The 24,407-nt window shown below is 41.2% G+C and overlaps 1 protein-coding gene across 13 annotated transcripts in view; it reads right to left on the bottom strand.

Moving 5' to 3' along the window:
* Positions 1 to 755: 755 nt before the first annotated feature.
* Positions 756 to 24,407, bottom strand: part of elavl2 (ELAV like neuron-specific RNA binding protein 2) — a 161,317-nt gene continuing 137,665 nt past the window's right edge. For 12 of the 13 annotated variants that reach the window (XM_062065211.1, XM_062065216.1, XM_062065213.1 and 9 more), the window contains one exon: positions 9,914 to 10,266. In XM_062065211.1, coding sequence (XP_061921195.1) covers positions 9,936 to 10,266 — 331 coding nt within the window. In that variant the 3' untranslated portion in view covers positions 9,914 to 9,935. Of the gene's footprint in view, positions 827 to 903; positions 960 to 1,033; positions 1,163 to 9,913; positions 10,267 to 24,407 lie in introns of those variants that run through there. The other variant, XM_062065218.1, reaches the window with a different exon arrangement.

The following is a 24,407-nucleotide window of genomic DNA, read 5'->3' as shown; positions in this document are numbered from 1 at the left end:
GATAGGCCTCAGTGAAAACAACTGGTGCATCTGTACCTAGCCATGCTTCAGTTAAACATAAACAGTCCACTTTATTATCTAATTAAATCATTAATAAAAGACTTGTTTAAGAGAGAACAAACATTTAAAAGTGCTATACTGATGGTCACAAGGGCAGTTTTAACAATTAATTGTTGGTATTTTGGGAGAGGTCTGAGGCTACCTTTGTTTATAGTGTTGATGAAATGATGTGACCGATTCTTTTCATTGGTGATAAACACAGGAATTGATGACTTTATATTACAGGTAGGTCCAGGACCAGTAAAGTGAGGACCTTTGTTGGAACTGAACGGGTAGGGGCTAGGATCTGGGGGATGTCAGTGTGTGACAGACGGATCAAAAGATTGTGAGTGAACTGGGTACTGACAGGGTTGGATGTAGGAATGGTGTACACCGTAAGTCAGGGTATCAGAGAGTATACGACAGCTTTGGGTGTTAAGATGAAGGCCGTCAGGCCCGAAAATATTAATTGTTCCCAAAAATACGTTAAAATTGTCAATAAAACCAACTCTGTGGGAGATACAGCCAAGTGTTCAAACTCAATCTGCTAAAACGACCTATACCTCTGCCACAGGTACGGGGGGGGGGGGGGGGGGGGCAGAGATAAAACATCCACATGTGATTGACACAGTGTTCAGTTCAGTTTATTTATTTGTATAGCACATTTAAAAACAACCCCAGTTGGCCAAAGTGCTGTACAGACATAAGAAAAGGGGCGCATAATGTCACATTTACATTGTAACACAGAAGGATGAATATACCTTAAAAGAAGTGTAGAATATATCACCTAAAATACATTAACAAAGGTGAATAAAATCCATCTTAAGCAGCTCAAATTGTTGTTTAAAAGTGTTTTGTACTTACATGGATGATTACTCTGTTGATTTGTGGGTAGGACTTCAAGATGTCGGGGAGCTTTGCTGTTGTTCAAAAATTTTATATTGTCAAATTTTGGTGGCACTTAAAAAAACAGGATAAAACAAGCGAGACGAACCTACAGTGGAGTTGGGGTTGTGTTGTTCTCCTGGTCTTCCTGAAGTCTATGATGACCTCTTTTGTTTTGGTGGTATTAAGAACCAGGTCGTTGTCTGCGCACCACTCCTCCAGGTGTTGGACCGCCTGCCTGTAACAAGTCTCATTGTTGTCAGCAATGAGGTCTACCAACTAGGCAAGGCAAGGCAAGGCAGCTTTATTTGTATAGCACTTTTCATACACAAGGCAGACTCAAAGTGCTTCACAGACAACAAAGTGAAATGAAAGAAAATAAAAGCAAAATTAAAATGCAGACAATAAAAATAAAAACAGTGCGGACGTTAAAAGATTAAAAGATTGAGCTGAAAGCTAAGGTGAACATAAAAGTTTTCAGTCTAGTTTTAAAAGTAGTCAGAGTTGGGGAGAGTCTGACATCTTCAGGAAGTTTATTCCAGCTATTTGTTGCATAGTGACTGAATGATGCTCTCCCTTGATTTGAGTTTACTCTGGGAACCGCTAACAGATTGGTCTCAGAAGATCTTAGTGATCTAGAGGGCTTATATAGTGGGAGCATATCAGTGATATACTTGGGCCCTAGACCATGTAGTGATTTATATGTGAGCAGGAGGATTTTGAAATCAATTCTCTGATGTACAGGGAGCCAATGGATTTAAGAATTGGTGTAATGTGCTCACATTTTTTGGTCTTTGTTAGAACTCTAGCAGCAGCGTTCTGAACAAGCTGCAGCTGCCTGACAGTTTTTTGGGAAGACCTGCAAGAAGACCATTACAATAGTCTAGCCTACTGGTAATAAAGGCATGTACAAGTTTTTCAAAGTCTTGAGCTGACATGACCCCTCTAAGTCTTTTTACATTTTTGAGGTGATAGTAGGCCGATTTTGTTACTGATTTGATGTGACTGTCGAAATGTAAATCAGAATCTAAAATAACCCCAAGATTTCTGGCTTTATTTGAGATTTTCAGGGACAGTGATTGAAGGTGTTGGATGACTTTAAACCTTTCTTTTTTAGCACCAAAAACAATTATCTCAGTTTTATCTTCATTTAGTTGTAGGAAATTTTGGCACATCCGGTGTTTGACTTGCTTAATGCACTGGCACAGATGATCTATGGGGCGATAGTCATTTGGTGATAGCGCTACATAGATTTGGGTGTCATCGCCATAGCAATGATGGTCAGTGTTATTATTTTTGCATGATTTGTCCTAGTGGGAGCATATAGATGTTAAATAAAGTCGGCCCCAAGATTGAACCTTGGGGGACTCCACACGTTACGTTGGTTGGTTCTGATACAAAGTCACCAATGGAAACAAAATAGTTCCTATCTTGTAGACTTGAACCAGCTTAAAACTGTGCCTGAGATCCCCACCCAGTTTTCCAACCTGTCCAAAAGTATTGAGTGGTCGACAGTGTCAAATGCAGCACTGAGGTCCAATAGCATTAATACTGAAGTTTTGCCAGAGTCTGTGTTTAGACGGATGTCATTTATAAATTTAAGAAGGGCCGTCTCTGTGCTATTTAGAGGTCGAAATCCTGACTGGAAGTTGTTGTGGCAGCCAGTAGAAGCCAAGAAGTGATTTAGTTGTTGGAGGACAACTTTCTCAATTATTTTACTTATGAATGGTAGATTTGAAATTGGTCTGTAGTTGTTGATAACAGAGGCATCTAGGCTCTGCTTTTTTAGAAGAGGTTTAATGACTGCAGTTTTAAAAGCCTTTGGGAAATTGCCCGATTGAATAGAATTATTAACTATTTGCAATACGTCTGTTGATAGGCAGTCAAAAACATTCTTAAAGAAGTTGGTAGGTGAAACATCAAGGCAGCATGTGGATGACTTTAGAGCTGTCACCGTTTCCACTAGAGTTTTAGAGTTTATGGCATCAAAGCTTGCCATCATTGCCGTGTTACTTTTGCCTAAATGGGTTGGTGATCCAACTTTTTTACTTGAGATATTGATGGCGCGTCTGATGCCTTCAATTTTATCAGTATAAAAGAATGCAAACTCATTGCATTTCTGCGTGGAATGGAGTTCGGCTGGTATTTGTTTGGGGGTTTGGTCAGTCTGTCAACGGTTGCGAATAGGGTTTTGGCCTTATTTGTGTTGCTGTTTATGATATTGGAGAAGAATGTTTCTCTAGCACTTTTTAAGACTAAATTGTAGGCCTGGAGGCTCTCTTTATAGATGTCATGGTAAATATGAAGTTTTGTATTCCGCCAGATTCGTTCAGCCTTCCTGCACTCTCTTCTCTGGGCTGTTACAACAGCAGATTTTCTCCAGGGTGCCTTTTGCTTACCAGAAATCGTTTTAACTGTAACAGGTGCAATGATATTCACAATTTTGGAATTAAAGTTGCTTACAAGATCATCAGCAGGACATGGGTTTAGAGGTGGTAGTGAGGAGATGGCGTTTTTAAAGAGGACTTTAGCATGTTCATTTATGTACCGCTTTTTGACATTCTTTGATTCTGTTTGTGTGTCCGGAATTACAGAAATATTAAAGAAAACACAGAAATGATCAGACAATGAAGGATCAATCACAAGAACATCAGAAACATTGAGACCTTTTGTGATAATCAGGTCCAGAGTGTGTCCCTTACAATGAGTAGCCTCTTTCACATGTTGAGACAGTTCAAATGTGTCTAAAATAGTAAAAAGTTATTTTGCGCCCTTGTCATTCAAATCGTCAATATGAAAATTAAAATCACCAGTTATAACCAGGCAGTCAAAGTCAGTGGAGATGCTAGACAATAATTCAGTAAAATCATCGAAAAAATTTGCAGAATATTTAGGTGGCCTGTAGATAATTAACAAGAGAATTTTGGGAGAGCATTTCAACACAGCACACAGGTATTCAAATGATGTAAAATCACCAAGTGACATCTGTTTCCCCTGAAACATGTTTTTAAATATAGCAGCAACCCCTCCACCTCTTTTCCCCGATCTACATATATCAATGAAGTTATAGTTGGGGGGTGCTGTCTCGATCAGAATGCTTGCACTGTTATTTTGTTCCAGCCATGTTTCAGTTAAAAACATAAAGTCAAGTTTAGAAGTGGTAATAAAAAACTAGACTGAAGACTTTTATGTTCACCTTAGCTTTCAGCTAAATCTTTTAACTTTTAACGTCTGCACTATTTTTATTTTTATTGTCTGCATTTTAATTTTGCTTTTATTTTCTTTCATTTCACTTTGTTGTCTGTGAAGCACTTTGAGTCTGCCTTGTGTATGAAAAGCGCTATACAAATAAAGTTGCCTTGCCTTGCCTTACCAATGTAGTGTCTGCAAATGTCACTATGGTGTTGGAGGAGTGGATGGGGGCACAGTCCTGGGTGAAGAGTGTGAAGAGGGCTGGACTGAGCACACAGACCTGCGGTGTGCCTGTGTGTTGGATGTCAGGTTCACTATCCTGACATTCTGAGGCCTGTTGGTCAGGAGTAGTCACCCTGCAGATGTGACCGGTCATGTAGTTGCTCCGTGGGTCTTTTGCTCCGAGGAGCTGGCGTGAAGTCCAGGGGTCCGCGATGGGTCTTAACCATACCGCCCTGTGAAAACGCAGAAAGACGTGTGCCAGCTGTCAAAGGTGGAAACTCCTCTGGATTTAGTCCACTGAACATGTTTTCCACCGGCAAGCAGTTGCTGGAAGTAGAGGAAGTATAAGGACTCCTGCGAAGCATGCCGTCATCTCTGCGGGTCCTGACAATGGTCCACGGCGGATGACAGTGGACCTGACCGGAACCTTTGGTCTCGCCTCGAGCTGAAACCAGCAGTTGTCTGCCGCTCCAGCAATGCAAGCAGTAGTAGTAGTGGAGCTGTTTGTGGCGGTAGGGTAAGTCCGAGGAACATCGGTTGCTGAGCAGTATACGGTGTCAGCTAGTTTGACGCCGGTTGCGGCGCTAGCTTGATCTCTGCCAAATATGATTGTATCTGCGGCTCCATGGATTTTGAACAAATTGCCAATCTGCTGCACCAAACTCAGGTTAGCGCAGCCTTCGCAGCTGGGCGAGAAAGTAAGTGCCACCATTGGCCCGCCGGTACCACTGTTGCTGCTGGTGGAGATTCATTTCAACGTAGTCATAGCATAAAATGATGAATAAAAGCGACAACTTAAGTATAAAAACATAAATACACTGACTAAAAACATTAAAACACTGACGAGGACGCCAACTTCTCTGGTCTTTTAAAATGATGACAAATTGTTTGGTGGTGCGCGTAGACACAATTGCCACTCTCTCTCTGAGCTTGAGTATTTCATTTACTCTGTATGTCTCGCATGTATGGAGAAAAATGTCAAATAACCATTGATATTGATATAGTGTATTAACATATTTCTAGTGATGGGTAAAACGATCCTGAAGCATGATGCAATATGAAACAAGGAGTTATACTGTGTTACTTGATGTGTAATATTAACAAAAACATGTGACCGATACAGCTTCTGTGACATTTGACTGTGAAACGCCAAACTGTTTATGAGGAATTGATTTTGCAGCACCATTACTTTTTTATTTCCTGTTTACCATTTGGTTCATAGACCAGAGTTGCAAATTTCATGTTCCTTTCTATACATTTGGAAAAAACCCCAATTGGCCAAAACAAAATAAACATATTTGCTATTATGGTTGTGAGAGAAACCTATACAACCGTGATATTCGGTTTGAGCGATTCGGCTGCGTCGGTAGCAGCCACCTCAATCAATATGAATCAGCTGTGAATCCTTAAATTAATCGAGTGCATCGACAAACTGGGTATCACGCGGAACTAGAAATCACCTAACGGTTTTTGTCTTTAATGGGAAAGCCAGGGCTGCTCATAAAAGGATTCACATGCTTGGGAAGTTAGCTTATGTGACTAAAGACAAAAATGAATGTAAATACATGGACAGAGTCGTGCCAGACTAGCTATCAGTTGACGGTTAATCTTTTAAACAAGATGAGAGCCAGGGTTGCCTGCAAAATGATTCACGTGCATGTTCTGTTGGCTTACGTGATTGAAAACCAGAATGGATGTGTAAATAGCTGCAGCGCTAGCAAGTCACTACGAAAGATGTTCAACACAAGAGCAAAACAAAAACCAAAAGTTTGGAAAGTTTTTTGATTTTAAGAGGATGACGGAAAACTTAAAAAAAAGCCACATCATTTGTAAGATATGCAGAAGAGCTCTGAATTAAACTGGATATTTATTTCTTATTGATTGGACTGAGCTCTCTATACTCTCGGCAGGGTCCTTGAGGGTGCATGGGAGTTTGCCCAACCAGTCTACATGTGCTTTATGGACTTGGAGAAGGCATTTGACCGTGTCCCTCGGGAAGTCCTGTGGAGAGTGCTCAGAGAGTATGGGATATCGGACTGTCTGATTGTGGCGGTCCGCTCCCTGTACGATCAGTGTCAGAGCTTGGTCCGCATTGCCGGCAGTAAGTCGGACACGTTTCCAATGAGGGTTGGACTCCGCCAAGGCTGCCCTTTGTCACCGGTTCTGTTCATAACTTTTATGGACAGAATTTCTAGGCGCAGTCAAGGCGTTGAGGTGATCTGGTTTGGTGGCTGCAGGATTACGTCTCTGCTTTTTGCAGATGATGTGGTCCTGATGGCTTCATCTGGACAGGATCTTCAACTCTCGCTGGATCAGTTCGCAGCCGAGTGTGAAGCGACTGGGATGAGAATCCGCACCTCCAAGTCCGAGTCCATGGTTCTTGCCCGGAAAAGGGTGGAAGGCCATCTCCGGGTTGGGGAGGAGACCCTGCCCCAAGTGGAGGAGTTCAAGTACCTAGGAGTATTGTTCACGAGTGAGGGAAGAGTGGATCGTGAGATCGACAGGCGGATCGGTGCGGCGTCTTCAGTAATGCGGACGCTGTATCGATCCGTTGTGGTGAAGAAGGAGCTGAGCCGGAAGGCAAAACTCAATTTACCGGTCGATCTACGTTCTCATCCTCACCTATGGTCATGAGCTTTGGGTTATGACCGAAAGGACAAGATCACGGGTACAAGCGGCCAAAATGAGTTTCCTCCGCCGGGTGGCGGGGCTCTCCCTTAGAGATAGGGTGAGAAGCTCTGCCATCCGGGGGGAGCTCAAAGTAAACCCGCTGCTCCTCCACATGGAGAGGAGCCAGATGAGGTGGTTCGGGCATCTGGTCAGGATGCCACCTGAACGCCTCCCTAGGGAGGTGTTAAGGGCACGTCCAACCGGTAGGAGACCACGGGGAATACCCAGGACACGTTGGGAAGACTATGTCTCCCGGCTGGCCTGGGAACGCCTCGGGATCCCCCTGGAGGAGCTGGACGAAGTGGCTGGGGAGAGGAAAGTCTGGGCTTCCCTGCTTAGGCTGCTGCCCCCGCGACCCGACCTCGGATAAGCAGAAGAAGATGGATGGATGGATGGATGATTAGACTGAAGGCCAAGACGTCTGTTCTTCCTTTTACATTATCATTTTTATAACATCCCATCAAAAAAAAATCCACCATGTATTTTATTTCTTTCTAAAAATAAATTCAGCATGTAATTGTGTTTGTCTTTTTATTTTATCTGTACCTTACAGCTTCTTTGTGGATATATGTTGTATTTTACAAACGTAAAACACTGTAAGCATGTAACTTTTTATAGAATGCGCCTATGGGTGTTCTCATTCATCCAGGTTTTTGTTATTGTTATTCTCAGGGCATTCAACTGTTCAGTTGACTGTTCAGTTTGTCTTAGAAGATGCTTTGCCTCACATCCGAGTAGTTTTTTTTCAGTTCATGCTCATAGACTTAGAGTGGACAGATCTAGTCTGAGTGCTTGGTGCCAAGATGCTAACTATTTATCCTCTAACAGAGGGAGCAATGTATGCACAGGAAGGAATGGTTTTGGTTTTTTTGTGGTGTAAATAATAATGTGTCCAACAAACGAACAAAAAATGGAATCATTCATAAAATAAATAAATAAAATATATTGTTTTTTAATTGTATCGTTACCCATGTATCTAGACGCCTATCGAACTGTCCATCACAAAGATGTACAACTCTACTATTCACTGTATTTGCAGGGTCAACTATGACTTTTTTAATCCAATATATGTTGCCATTATGAAGGTGCAACTCTTTCAATACAGTGGTAATACAGCCACTAGATTCACTGAGGTGTCATTTACCCATCACTACGTATAAACAGATATACACACCATGCACAAAAAGTTAGGGCTATTCGGCTGAAATTTCAGGATGAACCTAAAAAGTACTATAACTATTACAGACCAACTTAATTCCACCTTTTCTAAACTTTTGAACATACCTGTCCAACTGTTCATTGTTTCAGCTTATTTTTTTGCACAACTTGTTTTCTAACAAGAAGCTGAACGACAAAGAGAATTGAAGTGAATTATATTTATATAACGCTTTTCTCTAGTGACTCAAAGCGCTTTACATAGTGATACCCATTATCTAAATTACATTAAAACCAGTGTGGGTGGCACTGGGAGCAGGTGGGTAAAGTATCTTACCCAAGAAACCAAAGGCAGTGACTCGGGTGGCGGAAGTGGGGATCGAACCTGGAACCCTCAAGTTGCTGGCACCGCCGCTCTAGCAACCGAGCCACGCCGGCCCCGAAAGTGTCTGACCCATGAATTAGATTATGTAGATTTTATATAACAAAAGAACATTTCAAGTCATATTTTGCCCTTCAAACTTATTTATTGATGTACTCAACAAATGGGGGTATGTTGGGGTCAACAAATAGTTTCTTTTAAGTACTGAAAAAAACCAACATAAATAACAAGTACATCTCTTCTTTAAATACTTAAATTATTGTTTTCCAACAACAACAACGAACAACAAAACAGCTAAATGAAGCGTTCTTTACATTCAAGCCACATGTAGGAAGGGAGCATATTTGCAGGCCGAACTCCTTGGACAAAATAAAACAGTACAAAAACTAATTATAGCTAATTGGGGGCATCACAATGCATAAAAGTTTAACAGATAATGATAACGATATTCATATATAATGCATAAAGTGCGCTGCTCTTTAAAGGTTTTGAAGTGTGTTGCCTAATTGTCACTTTTATTACACCTTAGAAGCATTTAAAGACCGTTTATATGCATTAGTTATATTTCTATATATTTAACAAGAAACAACCCTGGTTCTGTATGTACCACATAAATAGAGGTCTATAATGTTTATGTATTATAAACGAAACCATGTTTTTGCAGACAAAGTGAGACTATCTACATACCAAAAGCAAGCAACACATTTGAACTAAGGGCCTTCCATGAAACAAAAAAAAAAGATTAGAGTCCCAGTTTTGTCATAAAATCAAATAGCAAAACAGCAAATGAAAAAATACAACAGAAATCAGCAAAGAGAATACAAACTTTTTTTTGGTTCACATCAAACGTCTCCCGGCTGCAAACTTCCTCATTACGCTTACAAGGGTTGTCGTACGAAGAAATCTGTCAAAGTCAAAATACTTTTTAAATTCGTATTATTGTTCCAGGTTCAGTAAAAAGTTTACTCCAATTTTTTTATTATAAAAATAGACTTTTTTTCTTAAACCCAAAGAGGTTCTTAGCTCTTTGGCGATATATATTTTTTGTCTTTCTCTCCGTTACAACTTTACAGTAAGCAACATTATGCGGTCGACTGACCGATCACCGAGTAACGATGAGAATGAGTATAATACAACAAACCCGATAAAATAGTTTAAAGGAAGTTAAACGCTCAAGGCAACAGAAACAATCGGGACACAAAAAAACAAAATAATCACAACACCGCACAAGACTTGGCGCAAAAGAACGACAAAACCTATATACTCGTTCTTTTATGTATCGAAAGATTCAAAGCAAAAAAAACAAACAACAAAAACGCAAGGAATATTATTTGTGACGGTATCTTACAAAGTTGTTCACTAATGTAGAAAATTAACGTTTTTTTTTTTTTCAAGCTTTATGTGTTTTGTTGGTTTTGAACGACACCTGTAGCATGCGGTCCCCGAGGCGATACCCATTCAAGCTGGCGATGGCTACGGCCGCCTCATCGTAGTTTGTCATAGTAACAAAGCCGAATCCCTTGCACTTGTTTGTGTTGAAGTCACGTATGACCTTGACGTTGGTGACAGCGCCAAACGGCCCAAACATTTGCCACAAGATGCTCTCATCGGCATCCGGCGCCAGGTTGTAGACGAAGATGCACCAGCCGCTGCCAGGGTGGCCCGGGAGGTTTATGCCTGCCAGGCTGGTCACCCCATCGATGGCCATGGGGGAGAACCTGCTGTAAACCGAAACACAGCTTATTAAATTAAAAGGATAAAAAGGCAAACTTGTCTGTAGTGCTTTTAAGGGGGTTTTAATAGCAACAAAAAAAATATTCAGTATTACCCACCATATCATTACATACTTGGAAAAGAAACTCAGTTAAAAAGATTTTAACGAGCACATTTAACAATGCTGTAATAATAATGGTACAATTCTGGTCACAGTAACTGTGATATGACATTTTCATATTGTTACATCGAGTGATGGGAATTGATAAGATTTTTCCAGGTCCGATTCTGCCTAACAATTCAGTTCCCTAACGGTTCTCTTATTGATTCTTTTTTGGAAAAAAAAGAACAAAAAGATAGATTAGCATCAATTTAGTTTAGTTGAGAGGGGACATGACCTTACAAAGCCAACAGTGAGTTGTGAAGAGGCACATATAGCATAGAAAAATAACTTTAGAAAATAAATGTAATATTGTTCTGTATAATTTAATAAAATAAAACATGTGGAAATTACGCAAGAATGTAACGTTTAGTAATATTTTCAAAATGTAAGAATATTTTGTCATCTCCCGAGAAAATTCTTAATATTAGCATTAGATTTACAAGGTGAAACTATCAGACATAACATGTAACTCAAGATATTTCAAGCCTTTTTTTTATGATTATGGCTTACAATTTATGAAAACCTTGAATTGAAAATCTTATAAAATCAGGGATCCCAGTGAGGTAAAAAAAAGAATAAAAAATTATACATATACACATATATACATATACATATATACCGTAATTTCCGGACTATAAGCCGCTACTTTTTCCCCTCGTTCTGGTCCCTGCGGCTTATACAAGGGTGCGGCTTATATACGGCCTGTTCTTCTCCGACACCGACGAAGAGGATTTCGGTGGTTTTAGTACGCAGGAGGAAGACGATGACACAATGATTAAAGACTGACTTTTCATATACCGGTAGGCTGGTTATTTTGGTAACGTACAGGCGAGCACTTTGTATTACTTTGCACCGTTGTATTATTTGTACTCTGCACGAATGCTGTTCGCCATGTCAAAGATGTGAAAGTTTGATTGAATGATTGAAAGATTTATTGTTAATAAATGGGACGCTTTGCGTTCCCAAACAGTCATCTCTGTCCCGACAATCCCCTCCGTGGTAGCAGGAAGCCCTATATACTACGCTAATTACACATCAAAACCCTGCGGCTTATAGTCGGGTGCGGCTTATATATGGAGCAATCTGTATTTTCCCCTAAATTTAGCTGGTGCGGCTTATAGTCAGGTGCGGCTTATAGTCCGGAAATTACGGTATATATATATATGTATGTACACATATATACACATACATACAGTATATATATATATATATATATATATATATATATACACATATATATACATATACATATATATACACATACATATATACACATATATATATACATATATATACATATACATATATACTAAGGCTGCAGCTAACGATTATTTTTCTATCGATTAATCTATAGATTATTTTTCGATTAATCGGTTAATCTATAGATTTTTTCCGATTAATCTATAGATTATTTTTCCTTTTACCGATTATTTTTTTTATTCAAAATGAAGATGAAAAAATAAATGTAGGCCCGTTTTTTCAAAAGGCATGGCTTTTATTTACAAAAAAAAAGAAGTATGGCCACTCAGTCAACATTGACAACAACATGACTAAATATTATGTAAAAATGTAAACATTTAAAACTTTTAACTTTTTAACATTTAACAAAATTAAAAGTAGTTTATTTGCTTTTTAATGTGCAAATATAAAAGTCAACATCCAGTGCAAATCTTAATATTCTGCAATAGTATAAGCATTTCAAAAGTAAAAGTATTGCTTATTTTGCTTTAAAATGTGCAAAAATAAAGATAAACATCCAATACAAAAAAGTGCAAAACGAAATATTCTGGAGCACTGTAAACATTAAGTATTGCTTTTAAAATGTGCAAAATAAACATCCAGTCCAACACAGTACACAATAACCAATTCTACTCATTCCAGTGAGTGTCTAACAGTTGTAATGAAGAAAGGTTAGCATGTCTACATGCTTTGGTTGTTTTCTTGTTTACAATATTCCCAGCAGCTGAAAATAGGCGCTCAGAAGGGGTCGATGTGGCTGGAACTGAGAGCTAATTAGCCTTCACCTCAAGCCAGGATTGCGAGTGAGCTGAGCTCCAGTTTATATTCCTAGAAGGTCAACGGGCTCATAGTGATGTTACTAGTAGTTGACTGGGAGGTGTTTATTATCATTTGGGGAGAGTCCGCTGCCTGATGCTCACCTGCTAAACACCTATCTGCTCCACGCTGAAGCGCTGACTACATGCGCTCTGAATACGCACTGCTGATTGGCTGATAATGCTTCGTGTGTACCAATCAGATGGTTGTGTGGGTGGGACAATGCTGCGTGTGTACCAATCAGATGGTTGTATGGGTGGGACAATGCTGCGTGCTGAGACAGAGGCAGACGGAGCAAAGCAGCTTGTTAAGGCTTTAGCTTAGAAACTCGTTCGGTACACCCCCGTACCGAACCGAAAGCCCCGTACCGAAACGGTTCAATACAAAACACGTACCGTTACACCCCTAGCAGATACAAATGACACATTCATGTTTTTGTGTAATGATGACAACGTATGCTCGCGCGGACGATTGACTAGTTGATGGTTTTCTTTTCAAATGTTCGTTCATAGCCGTTGTGCTGCTATGATAGGCCATTTCCGCTCGACACAGTCTGCATACAACAACATTATTAGGCCTTTTATTGAAATACTCCCACACTTTTGGCATGCTTTTCCCCCCTCGCTCGCACCGTCTTTTTTGATCGTCTGCTTTGCGCTCCGCCATGACGGTAGTGTGACGTCATTATGCGACGCGTCGACGCACAAAAACGGCGTCGACGTATTTACGTAACCGATGACGTCGACGCGTCGTTTCAGCCTTAATATATACATCAGGGGTGTCAAAGTCAAATGGACGGAGGGCCAAATAAAAAATTTAGCTACAAGCCGAGGGCCGGACTGTTCGAATGTTCATTGAAAAATTTTTAAATGACGCATATAGTCTAGTGAACCTAATTGAACCTACTGAAAACCTAACAAATATATTCCAATATGATCAGATAAATAAAGCAATATTTTCTTATGGCTCTGTCAGTAATCTTTAATTTTCAACAGACACAAAAGACAAATTTCCTTTATATAAAAATCCCCATAACATGAACATTAAATGAAAGAAACCGGTATTCAAGGCACCATCAGTAGCCCATATTTTCTATTTTAGCAAAAGTGGGCTAAATTTACTTCAAAGAAAAAAACAATAATAGCAATTTTCTATCATCCACTCAACTGAAATATTTTTAAAATATAATTAAATTGAAATACAATAAAATAAAGTGCAAAAATCTATAAATCAAAAACAACACTTTGTTTAAGGAGAAGTAACATGCAGTGAAAACAAATATTAAACTTTAACTTTTAAACTTGAATTGAGTAAAAACTCTAAATATGTGATTGCACAGTAATGTTCACATTAAACCCCCCTCCTCCCTCCGTGGGAGGGAGGCGAGTTGGGTGCCCGAAACCCCCCGCTGGTTTCGGCCCGCCCCTTGGCGCGCGTGGCACGGCGGGCTCCGCGACCCGACGGCTGGCCCTCGTGGCTTGACGGCGGGCGCGTCCCGACGGGCCGCGCGTAGGGGTCAAACGCAGAAGTCTCAGGGCCTCGTGGTGAGGGGGTGGCCTGCGGGTTTCGGCCCGCTTGACCCCCCCGCTCCGCTTGGCGCGCGCGGCACATGACGGGTTCCGCCACCGACGCTCGGGCTGCAGCCCGACGGTGGTGCGGGCCCGGCGGTGACGCGCGGTTTGGGGAAACAAAGCAGAAGTCTCAGGGCCTCGGGGCCGGGTTTCGGCCCGCCCCCTTGGCGCGCGTGGCACGGCGGGCTCCGCGACTGACGGCCGGGCTGCAGCCCTTCGGCCGGCAGGCGCGTCCCGGCGGGCCGCTCGCCCCCTTTCGGAACCTTGGACCGGCATCCGCTTGGTGCGTGTAAAAGATCTGCGGTCTAAAAAAAAAAAAAAAAAAAAAAAAAAAAAAAAAAAAAAAAGATCTGCGGTCTGCGGGCCGGTTCTAATAATAAATCAAGATCATCCCAAGGGCCGTAAAAAACCTTCTCGCGGGCCGGATATGGCCCGCGGGCCTTGACTCTGACATATGTGATATACATATATACAGTGGGGCAAAAAAGTGTTTAGTCAGCCACCCATTGATTGTCAATGGGTGTATACACACACACACACACACACACACACACACACACACACACACACACACACACACACACACACACACACACACACACACACACACACACACACACACACACACACACACACACACACACACACACACACATATATATATACACACACACATATATATATATATACACGCATACATATATACATATATACATATATATATATATATATATATATACACATAATGGCGGCGCTTCATGGCGGCAGCTTCTTGCGAGCGCTCCTGGAAGTGTAGACCGATTTGGCCAAAATACCCCTCAATTCAGTCAATTTCATGGCTGGCTCACAGCGTGTTCACTCCGTGATCACTTACGACCGACTTACGATTCTGGATGTGGAGAGATCGGGCCATTTTGGGCTGAAAGATGCGTGTACGGTGGACCTACTCGCTAGCTTGGGAATTCTTCGCGAGCTACATCCAGCAGTGGCCTTTGAAGAAGCGGCGTCCACTACCAGCGGAGACCGTCAACGAAAGAGACGTAAGCGGTGCGCTCGGAAGCAGAAGCGGGGGTGTCGGGCGGGGCTAACAACAAAGCTAAAGGCGTTGTTGTTAGCGGGGTTAACGAAAAAGCTAAATGCTAATCCACAAAGAAGCGCTAATAAGGAGTCTGTTAAGCTAGAACTAGCCAGCGCCAGGCTGGATAATCCCTGCACACATAGCAATTCTCTTAGAATAATATACAACTCACATAATGTTTTTTCTGCGTCAGAGGTGGACATGCACTTTACTGAGGTGGCAAACAATCTAAAAATTCCTGTCATATCAATTCCTAGATATGGTCGAAATTATTTAAAGTGCAATACGCATAATAAACGTAACATTATTAGTATTGCTACTACGGATACTTTCAACAAAAACTCCTCAAAACAGCCCACCACCTATAATATGGGCTTTTTAAACATAAGGTCATTGTCTTCCAAAACGTTATTAGTTAATGAAGTCATTAGAGACAACAATCTTGATGTCGTTGGTCTAGCCGAGACCTGGCTCAAACCAGACTAATTTTTTGCGCTGGGTGAGGCGTCTCCTCCTGGCTATACGGGTACGCATATTGCCCGTCCCATTAAAAGGGGTGGGGGTGTTGCACTAATATATAACAAAAACTTTAGCCTTACCTCGGACCTAAATAATAAATATAACTCGTTTGATGTGCTTACTGTGAGGTTTGTCACACCGCTGCCTGTGCACCTGGCTGTCATCTACCGCCCCCCAGGGCCCTATAAGGACTTTATCAATGAATTTTCAGAGTTCGTTGCTGATCTAGTGACGCACGCCGACAATATAATCATAATGGGAGACTTTAACATCCATATGAATACCCCATCGGACCCTCCATGCGTGGCGCTCCAGACTATAATTGATAGCTGTGGTCTTACACAAATAATAAATGAACCCACGCATCGCAACGGTAATACGATAGATCTAGTGCTTGTCAGGGGTGTCACCACTTCCAAAGTTACGATACTCCCGTACACTAAAGTAATGTCCGATCATTACCTTATAAAATTCGAAGTCATTGTCAACAAACTAATAATAATAATAATAACTACTATAGCAGCCGCAACATTAATGCTGCCACAACGACGACTCTTACTGACCTACTGCCTTCGGTAATGGCACCATTCCCAAATTATGTGGGCTCTATTAATAACCTCACTAACAACTTTAACGACGCTCTGCGCGACACCATTGATAGTGTAGCACCGCTAAAGCTAAAAAGGGCCCCTAAAAGGCATACCCCATGGTTTACAGAAGAAACTAAAGCCCAGAAATTATCATGTAGAAAGCTGGAACGCAAATGGCGTGCGACTAAACTTGAGGTTTTCCATCAAGCATGGAGTGATAGTTTAATAACTTATAAACGCATGCTTACCTCAGCTAAAGCTAAATATTACTCAAATCTCATCCACCTCAACAAAAATGATCCTAAATTTTTGTTTAGTACAGTAGCATCGCTAACCCAACAAGGGACTCCTCCCAGTAGCTCCACCCACTCAGCAGATGACTTTATGAATTTCTTTAATAAGAAAATTGAAGTCATTAGAAAATAGATTAAAGACAATGCATCTCAGCTACAACTGGGTTCTATTAACACAGATACGACTGTATATACGACGGACACTGCCCTCCAAAATAGTTTCTCCCTCTTTGACGAAATAACATTGGAGGAATTGTTAAAATGTGTAAATGGGACAAAACAAACTACATGTTTACTTGATCCAATTCCTGGGAAACTTATCAAGGAGCTTTTTGTTTTATTAGGTCCATCAGTGTTAAATATTATAAACTTATCACTTTCCTCTGGTACTGTTCCCCTAGCATTCAAAAAAGCGGTTATTCATCCTCTACTCAACTTCCGTCTATCTCGAAAATCCTCGAAAAAATTGTCGCACAGCAACTAAATGAACACTTAGCATCTAACAATCTCTGTGAACCTTTTCAATCCGGTTTCAGGGCAAATCACTCTACGGAGACAGCCCTCGCAAAAATGACTAATGATCTATTGCTAACGATGGATTCTGATGCGTCATCTATGTTGCTGCTCCTTGATCTTAGCGCCGCTTTCGATACTGTTGATCATAATATTTTATTAGAGCGTATCAAAACGCCTATTGGAATATCAGACTTAGCCTTGTCTTGGTTTAACTCTTATCTTACTGACAGGATGCAGTGTGTCTCCCATAACAATGTGACCTCGGACTATGTTAAGGTAACGTGCGGAGTTCCCCAGGGTTTGGTTCTTGGCCCCGCACTCTTTAGTATTTACATGCTGCCGCTAGGTGACATCATACGCAAATACGGTGTTAGCTTTCACTGTTATGCGGATGACACCCAACTCTACATGCCCCTAAAGCTGACCAACATGCCGGATTGTAGCCAACTGGAGGCGTGTCTTAATGAAATTAAACAATGGATGTCCGCTAACTTTTTGCAACTCAACGCTAAGAAAACGGAAATGCTGATTATCGGTCCTGCTCAACACCGACATCTATTTAATAATACCACCTTAAAGGCCTACTGAAATGAAATTGTTTTATTTAAACGGGGATAGCAGATCTATTCTATGTGTCATACTTGATCATTTCGCGATATTGCCATATTTTTGCTGAAAGGATTTAGTATAGAACGACGACGATAAAGATCGCAACTTTTGGTATCTGATAAAAAAAGGCTTGCCCCTACCGGAAGTAGCGTGACGTAGTCAATTGAACATATACGCAAAGTTCCCTATTGTTTACAATGATGGCCGCATGAAGTGAGAGAGATTCGGACCGAGAAAGCGACGATTTCCCCATTAATTTGAGCGAGGATGAAATATTTTTAAATGAGGAAAGTGCAAGTGAAGGACTAGTGGGGAGTGGAAGATGCTGTGAGAGCCGGGGGTGACCTGATATTCAGCTGGAAATGACTACAACAGTAAATAAACACAAGACAAACTATTAGCCACAACACAACCAGGCTTATATTTAATATGCCACAAATTAATCCCGCATAAAAACACCTAGGTGTTTGTTATGCTAGCTCCTAGCTACTAGCTCGAGCTAGTTATAGCTCGAGCGGGTAATATGGACGGGATCCTGTATATATAACCCGCCAATACAATTCAAACACCTGCACAACACACACACTCACTCAGCCCAAACAACCGTTCACCTAACCCAAGGTTCATAAAGCTTATATATTTAATCAAAGTTACGTACATGACACGCACGTACTGGCAAGCAATCAAATGTTTGGAAGCGCGCGGGTGGGACCTGATATTCAGCTGGGAATGACTACAACAGTAAATAAACACAAGACATATATATACTCTATTAGCCACAACACAACCAGGCTTATATTTAATATGCCACAAATTAATCCCGCATAAAACACCTAGGTGTTTGTTATGCTAGCTCCTAGCTCCTAGCTACTAGCTACTAGCTCGAGCTAGTTATAGCTCGAGCGGGTAATATGGACGGGATCCCGTATATATAACCCGCCAATACAATTCAAACACTCTATTAGCCACAACACAACCAGGCTTATATTTAATATGCCACAAATTAATCCTAATGCTAGCTCCTAGCTCCTAGCTACTAGCTCGAGCTAGTTATAGCAAGCGATCAAATGTTTGGAAGCGCAGCTGTGTACTCACGTTATCGCAACTGTGTATCCAAATCAAAGTCCTCCTGGTAAGAGTCTCTGTTGTCCGAGTTCTTCCATCTTGACTGCATCTTTCGGGAATGTAAACACAGAAGCGCCGGCTGTGTACGTGTTGTTGCTGACTTCCCTCGCAAAATAGACACTTCGCACCGACAACTTTCTTCTTTGCTCGCTCAGCTTCTTTCTCCATAATGCAATGAACAAATTGCAACAGATTCACCAACACAGATGTCCAGAATACTGTGGAATAATGAGATGAAAACAGAGCTATTTCGTATTGACTTCAATGGTGTCCGAATACTTCCGTTTCAATGATTGACGTCACGCGCATACGTCAACCCTCAGAGGCGTTTCGAACCGGAAGTTTAGCGGGAAATTAAAAATTGCACTTTATAAGTTAACCGGGCCGTATTGGCATGTGTTGCAATGTTAAGATTTCATAATTGATATATAAACTATCAGACTGCGTGGTCGGTAGTAGTGGCTTTCAGTAGGCCTTTAACATTTGACAACCAAACAATTAAACAAGGCGACTTGGTAAAGAATCTAGGTATCATCTTCGACCCAACTCTCTCGTTTGAGTCACACATTAAGAGTGTTACTAAAACAGCCTTCTTTCATCTCCGTAATATCGCTAAAATTCGTTCCATTTTGTCCACAAACGATGCTGAGATCATTATCCATGCGTTCGTTACATCTCGTCTCGATTACTGTAACGTTTTATTTTCGGGCCTCCCTATGTCTAGCATTAAAAGATTACAGATGGTACAAAATGCGGCTGCTAGACTTTTGACAAAAACAAGAAAGTTTGATCATATTACGCCTATACTGGCTCACTTGCACTGGCTTCCTGTGCACCTAAGATGCGACTTTAAGGTTTTACTACTTACGTATAAAATACTACACGGTCAAGCTCCTGCCTATCTTGCCGATTGTATTGTACCATATGTCCCGCCAAGAAATCTGCGTTCAAAGAACTCCGGCTTATTAGTGATTCCCAGAGCCCAAAAAAAGTCTGCGGGCTATAGAGCGTTTTCTATTCGGGCTCCAATATTATGGAATGCCCTCCCGGTAAAAGTTAGAGATGCTACCCCAGTAGAAGCATTTAAGTCTCATCTTAAAACTGTATACTTTAGCCTTTAAATAGACTCCCTTTTTAGACCAGTTGATCTGCCGTTTCTTTTCTTTTCTACTCTGCTCCGGGGTGGACCGCTAGCCTGTTCATCGGATGGGGACATCTCTACGCTGCTGACCCGTCTCCGCTCGGGATGGTTCCTGCTGGCCCCACCATGGACTGGACTTTCGCTGATGTGTTGGACTTTCACAATATTATGTCAGACCCACTCGACATCCATTGCTTTCGGTCTCCCCTAGAGGGGGGGGGGGGTTACCCACATATGCGGTCCTCTCCAAGGTTTCTCATAGTCATTCACATTGACGTCCCACTGGGGTGAGTTTTCCTTGCCCGTATGTGGGCTCTGTACCGAGGATGTCGTTGTGGCTTGTACAGCCCTTTGAGACACTTGTGATTTAGGGCTATATAAATAAACATTGATTGATATACATATACACACACAGAGGTGGGTAGTAACGCGCTACATTTACTCCGTTACATCTACTTGAGTACATTTTGGGATAAATTGTACTTCTAAGAGTAGTTTTAATGCAACATACTTTTACTTGAGTATATTTATAGAGAAGAAACGCTACTTTTACTCCGCTCCATTTATCTACATTCAGCTCGCTACTCGCTACTGATTTTTATCGATCTGTTAAAGCACGCTTTGTTTGTTTTGGTTTGTCAGACAGACCTTCAAAGTAAGATCTATCGCATGTCTGCGTTTCACCAATCAAATACAGTCACTGGTGACGCTGGACTCCGTTTCACCAATCAAACAGAGCCAGGCGGTCACATGATTAACTGCACATAAAGTTTCAGCGGCAAACAACAACAAGCTTAAGCTTACATGAACTCAACGTCAAATTTGAGGAAGCACATCGCGGTAAGTAACGTTAGTAGATATTTTGGCTGTCACCGTAGGCTGATGTTAGCTTCCCTGCTATGAATCACTGTCAAATGTACATCGTGTGGGGACATTTATTAGCGCACTGCAGCCTCAAAGACAGACAGAGACACACTCACACGCACAGTCGCACTCACACACACGCATGCATAGAAACACCAATCAGAAGTGCACAGTGTGTTCCCAGGTGCAGCCCACACCTATCAGTTTATGGTTTGCGTAAAGGCTAACTTGTTATTTTCCTTTGTAATCTCTGCCTACTGAGCCTATGGTGCTGTTAAGTTATTGTGGCTCAATTTGCCTTCATTTTTATTATGTTAATGTATTATTATATAATATATATTATTGTTTTAGTTGCTTAAGAGATATTCCTGGCTCTGAATTTGCTCACTGCTATTTTTATATTTTTGTGCATAAGTTTTTGCCGTCATCATTAAAGGCCTACTGAAACCCACTACTACCGACCACGCAGTCTGATAGTGTATATATCAATGATGAAATCTTAACATTGCAACACATGCCAATATGGCCGGGTTAACTTATAAAGTGACATTTGAAATTTCCCGGGAAATATCCGGCTGAAACGTCGCGGTATGATGACGTATGCGCGTGACAAAGTCAGTTTAACGGAAGTTATGGTACCCCGTAGAATCCTATACAAAAAGCTCTGTTTTCATTTCATAATTCCACAGTATTCTGGACATCTTTTGCAATTTTTTTAATGAACAATGAAGGCTGCAAAGAAGAGAGTTGTAGGTGGGATCGGTGTATTAGCAGCGGACTACAGCAACACAACCAGGAGGACTTTGTTGGAGAGCAGAAGCGCTAGCCGGCGACCTCACCTTGACTTCCTACGTCTCCGGGCCGCCAAACGCATCGGGTGAAGTCCTTCGTCCTTCCGCCGATCGTTGGAACGCAGGTGAGCACGGGTGTTGATGAGCAGATGAGGGCTGGCTGGCGTAGGTGGAGAGCTAATGTTTTTAGCATAGCTCTGTGCGGTCCGGTTGCTAAGTTAGCTTCAATGGCGTCGTTAGCACAGCATTGTTAACCTTCGCCAGCCTGGAAAGCATTAACCGTGTATTTACATGTCCACGGTTTAATAGTATTGTTGATTTTCTATCTATCCTTCCAGTCAGGGGTTTATTTTTTTTGTTTCTATATGCAGTTAAAGCACGATGCTATCACGTTAGCTCGTAGCTAAAGCATTTCACCGATGTATTGTCGTGGAGATAAAAGGCACTGAATGTCCATTTCGCGTTCTCGACTCTCATTTTCAAGAGGATATAGTATCCGAGGTGGTTTAAAATACAAATCCGTGATCCACAATAGAAAAAGGAGAAAGTGTGGAATCCAATGAGTCAGCTTGTACCTAAGTTACGGTCAGAGCGAAAAAAAATATGTATTTCACTGCATTCTAGTCCGTCACTCTAACGTTCCTCGTCCACGAATCTTTCATCCTCGCTCAAATTAATGGGGTAATGGTCCGAATCGCTCTAGCTGCGTTGAAAACAATAGGAAAATATGAGGGAGTGAACAACTGACAACGTCACGCTACTTCCGGTAGGGGCAAGGTTTTTTTTTATCAGAGACCAAAAGTTGCGAACTTTATCGACATTGTTCTATACTAAATCCTTTCAGCAAAAATATGGCAATACCGCAAAATGATCAAGTATGACACATAGAATGGATCTGCTATTCCCGTTTAAATAAAAAAAATTCATTTCAGTAGGCCTTTAAACGAACAGGTTACTCATCAGCTACTCATTACTTGAGTAGTTTTTTCACAACATACTTTTTACTTTTACTCAAGTAAATATTTGGGTGACTACTCCTTACTTTTACTTGAGTAATAAATCTCTAAAGTAACAGTACTCTTACTTGAGTACAATTTCTGGCTACTCTACCCACCTCTGTATATATATACATACATACACAGAGGCGATCCGATATGAATCTCGATACATGGGTTACGATACGATTCACTAACAATACTTTTTAAAACATTATTATTGGATGCGATACATTTGAATGCACAAAACAGGTGGTTCCTGTATTATTAGCAAATAGTAAGACTATCATTTTCAAGGCATTGTTAGAGTATCAAATTTGATCAAAAGACTGAGCGGTTGAGATATTCACGAACATATCAAATCTATTGACTGGTTCATTAACATTATTGATAGGTTTGTTTTTATTTGTGACAGTAATGAAACATTTACATCTCAACCAAGGCAGAAACAGTGGCATCTTTTCACAAAGTGGGTGTGTGTCTCCTCTCTGCTCTGACGAGAATGGACTTCATTGTGGTTGCACTTAAAAAGCTGAGTGTAAATACCAAAAAACATTTCACCCGCAATAAGGGATGTTACCATAAACAGTATTTTTGATAAACCACTTTAAAACTCCAGACGGGCAGTAGTACCATTTTAAATCAAAATACAACTATTGAAAAACTGATTGATATCCTTATTTTAAAGGCCTACTGAAACCCACTACTACCGACCACGCAGTCTGATAGTTTATATATCAATGATGAAATCTTAACATTGCAACACATCCCAATATGGCCGGGTTAACTTATAAAGTGCAATTTTTAATTTCCCGCTAAACTTCCGGTTGAAAACATCTATGTATGACGACGTATGCGCGTGACGTCAATCGTTGAACCGGAAGTATTGGTACATCATTGAATCCGATACAAAAAGCTCTGTTTTCATCTCAAAATTCCACAGTATTCTGGACATCTGTGTTGGTGAATCTTTTGCAATTTGTTTAATGAACAATGAAGACTGCAAAGAAGAAAGTTATAGGTGGGATCGGTGTATTAGCGGCGGACTACAGCAACACAACCAGGAGGACTTTAAGATGGATAACAGATGCGCTAGCCGCTGACCTCACCTTGACTTCCTCCGTCTCTGGGCCACCAACCGCATCTATGACCGTCGCTCCGTCGATCGCTGGAACGCAGGTGAGCACGGGTGTTGATGAGCAGATGAAGGCTGGCGTAGGTGGATAGCTAATGTTTTTAGCATAGCTCTGTGAGGTCCCGTTGCTAAGTTAGCTTCAATGGCGTTAGCAACAGCATTGTTAAGCTTCGCCAGCCTGGAAAGCATTAACCGTGTATTTACATGTCCATGGTTTAATAGTATTGTTAATTTTCTGTCTATCCTTCCAGTCAGGGGTTTATTTCTTTTGTTTCTATCTGCATTTAAGCCCGATGTGCTAGAAAAAGGAGAAAGTGTGGAATCCAATGAACCCTTGTACCTAAGTTACGGTCAGAGCGAAAAAAGAAACGTCCTGCACTATACTCTAGTCCTTCACTCTGACGTTCCTCATCCACGAATCTTTCATCCTCGCTCAAATTAATGGGGTAATCGTCACTTTCTCTGTCCGAATCGCTCTGGCTGCATTGTAAACAATGGGGAAATGTGAGGAGCCTTTCAACCTGTGACGTCACGCTACTTCCGGTACAGGCAAGGCTTTTTTTTATCAGCGACCAAAAGTTGCGAACTTTATCGTCGATGTTCTCTACTAAATCCTTTCAGCAAAAATATGGCAATATCGCGAAATGATCAAGTATGACACATAGAATGGATCTGCTATCCCCGTTTGAATAACTTTGCAGTCT

This window comes from Entelurus aequoreus, linkage group LG12 (assembly GCF_033978785.1).
Source record: "Entelurus aequoreus isolate RoL-2023_Sb linkage group LG12, RoL_Eaeq_v1.1, whole genome shotgun sequence".
Taxonomy (NCBI): Eukaryota; Metazoa; Chordata; class Actinopteri; order Syngnathiformes; family Syngnathidae; genus Entelurus; species Entelurus aequoreus.
Note: the sequence above shows the minus strand (reverse complement) of the source record. Positions and strands in the feature narration are given on the sequence as shown.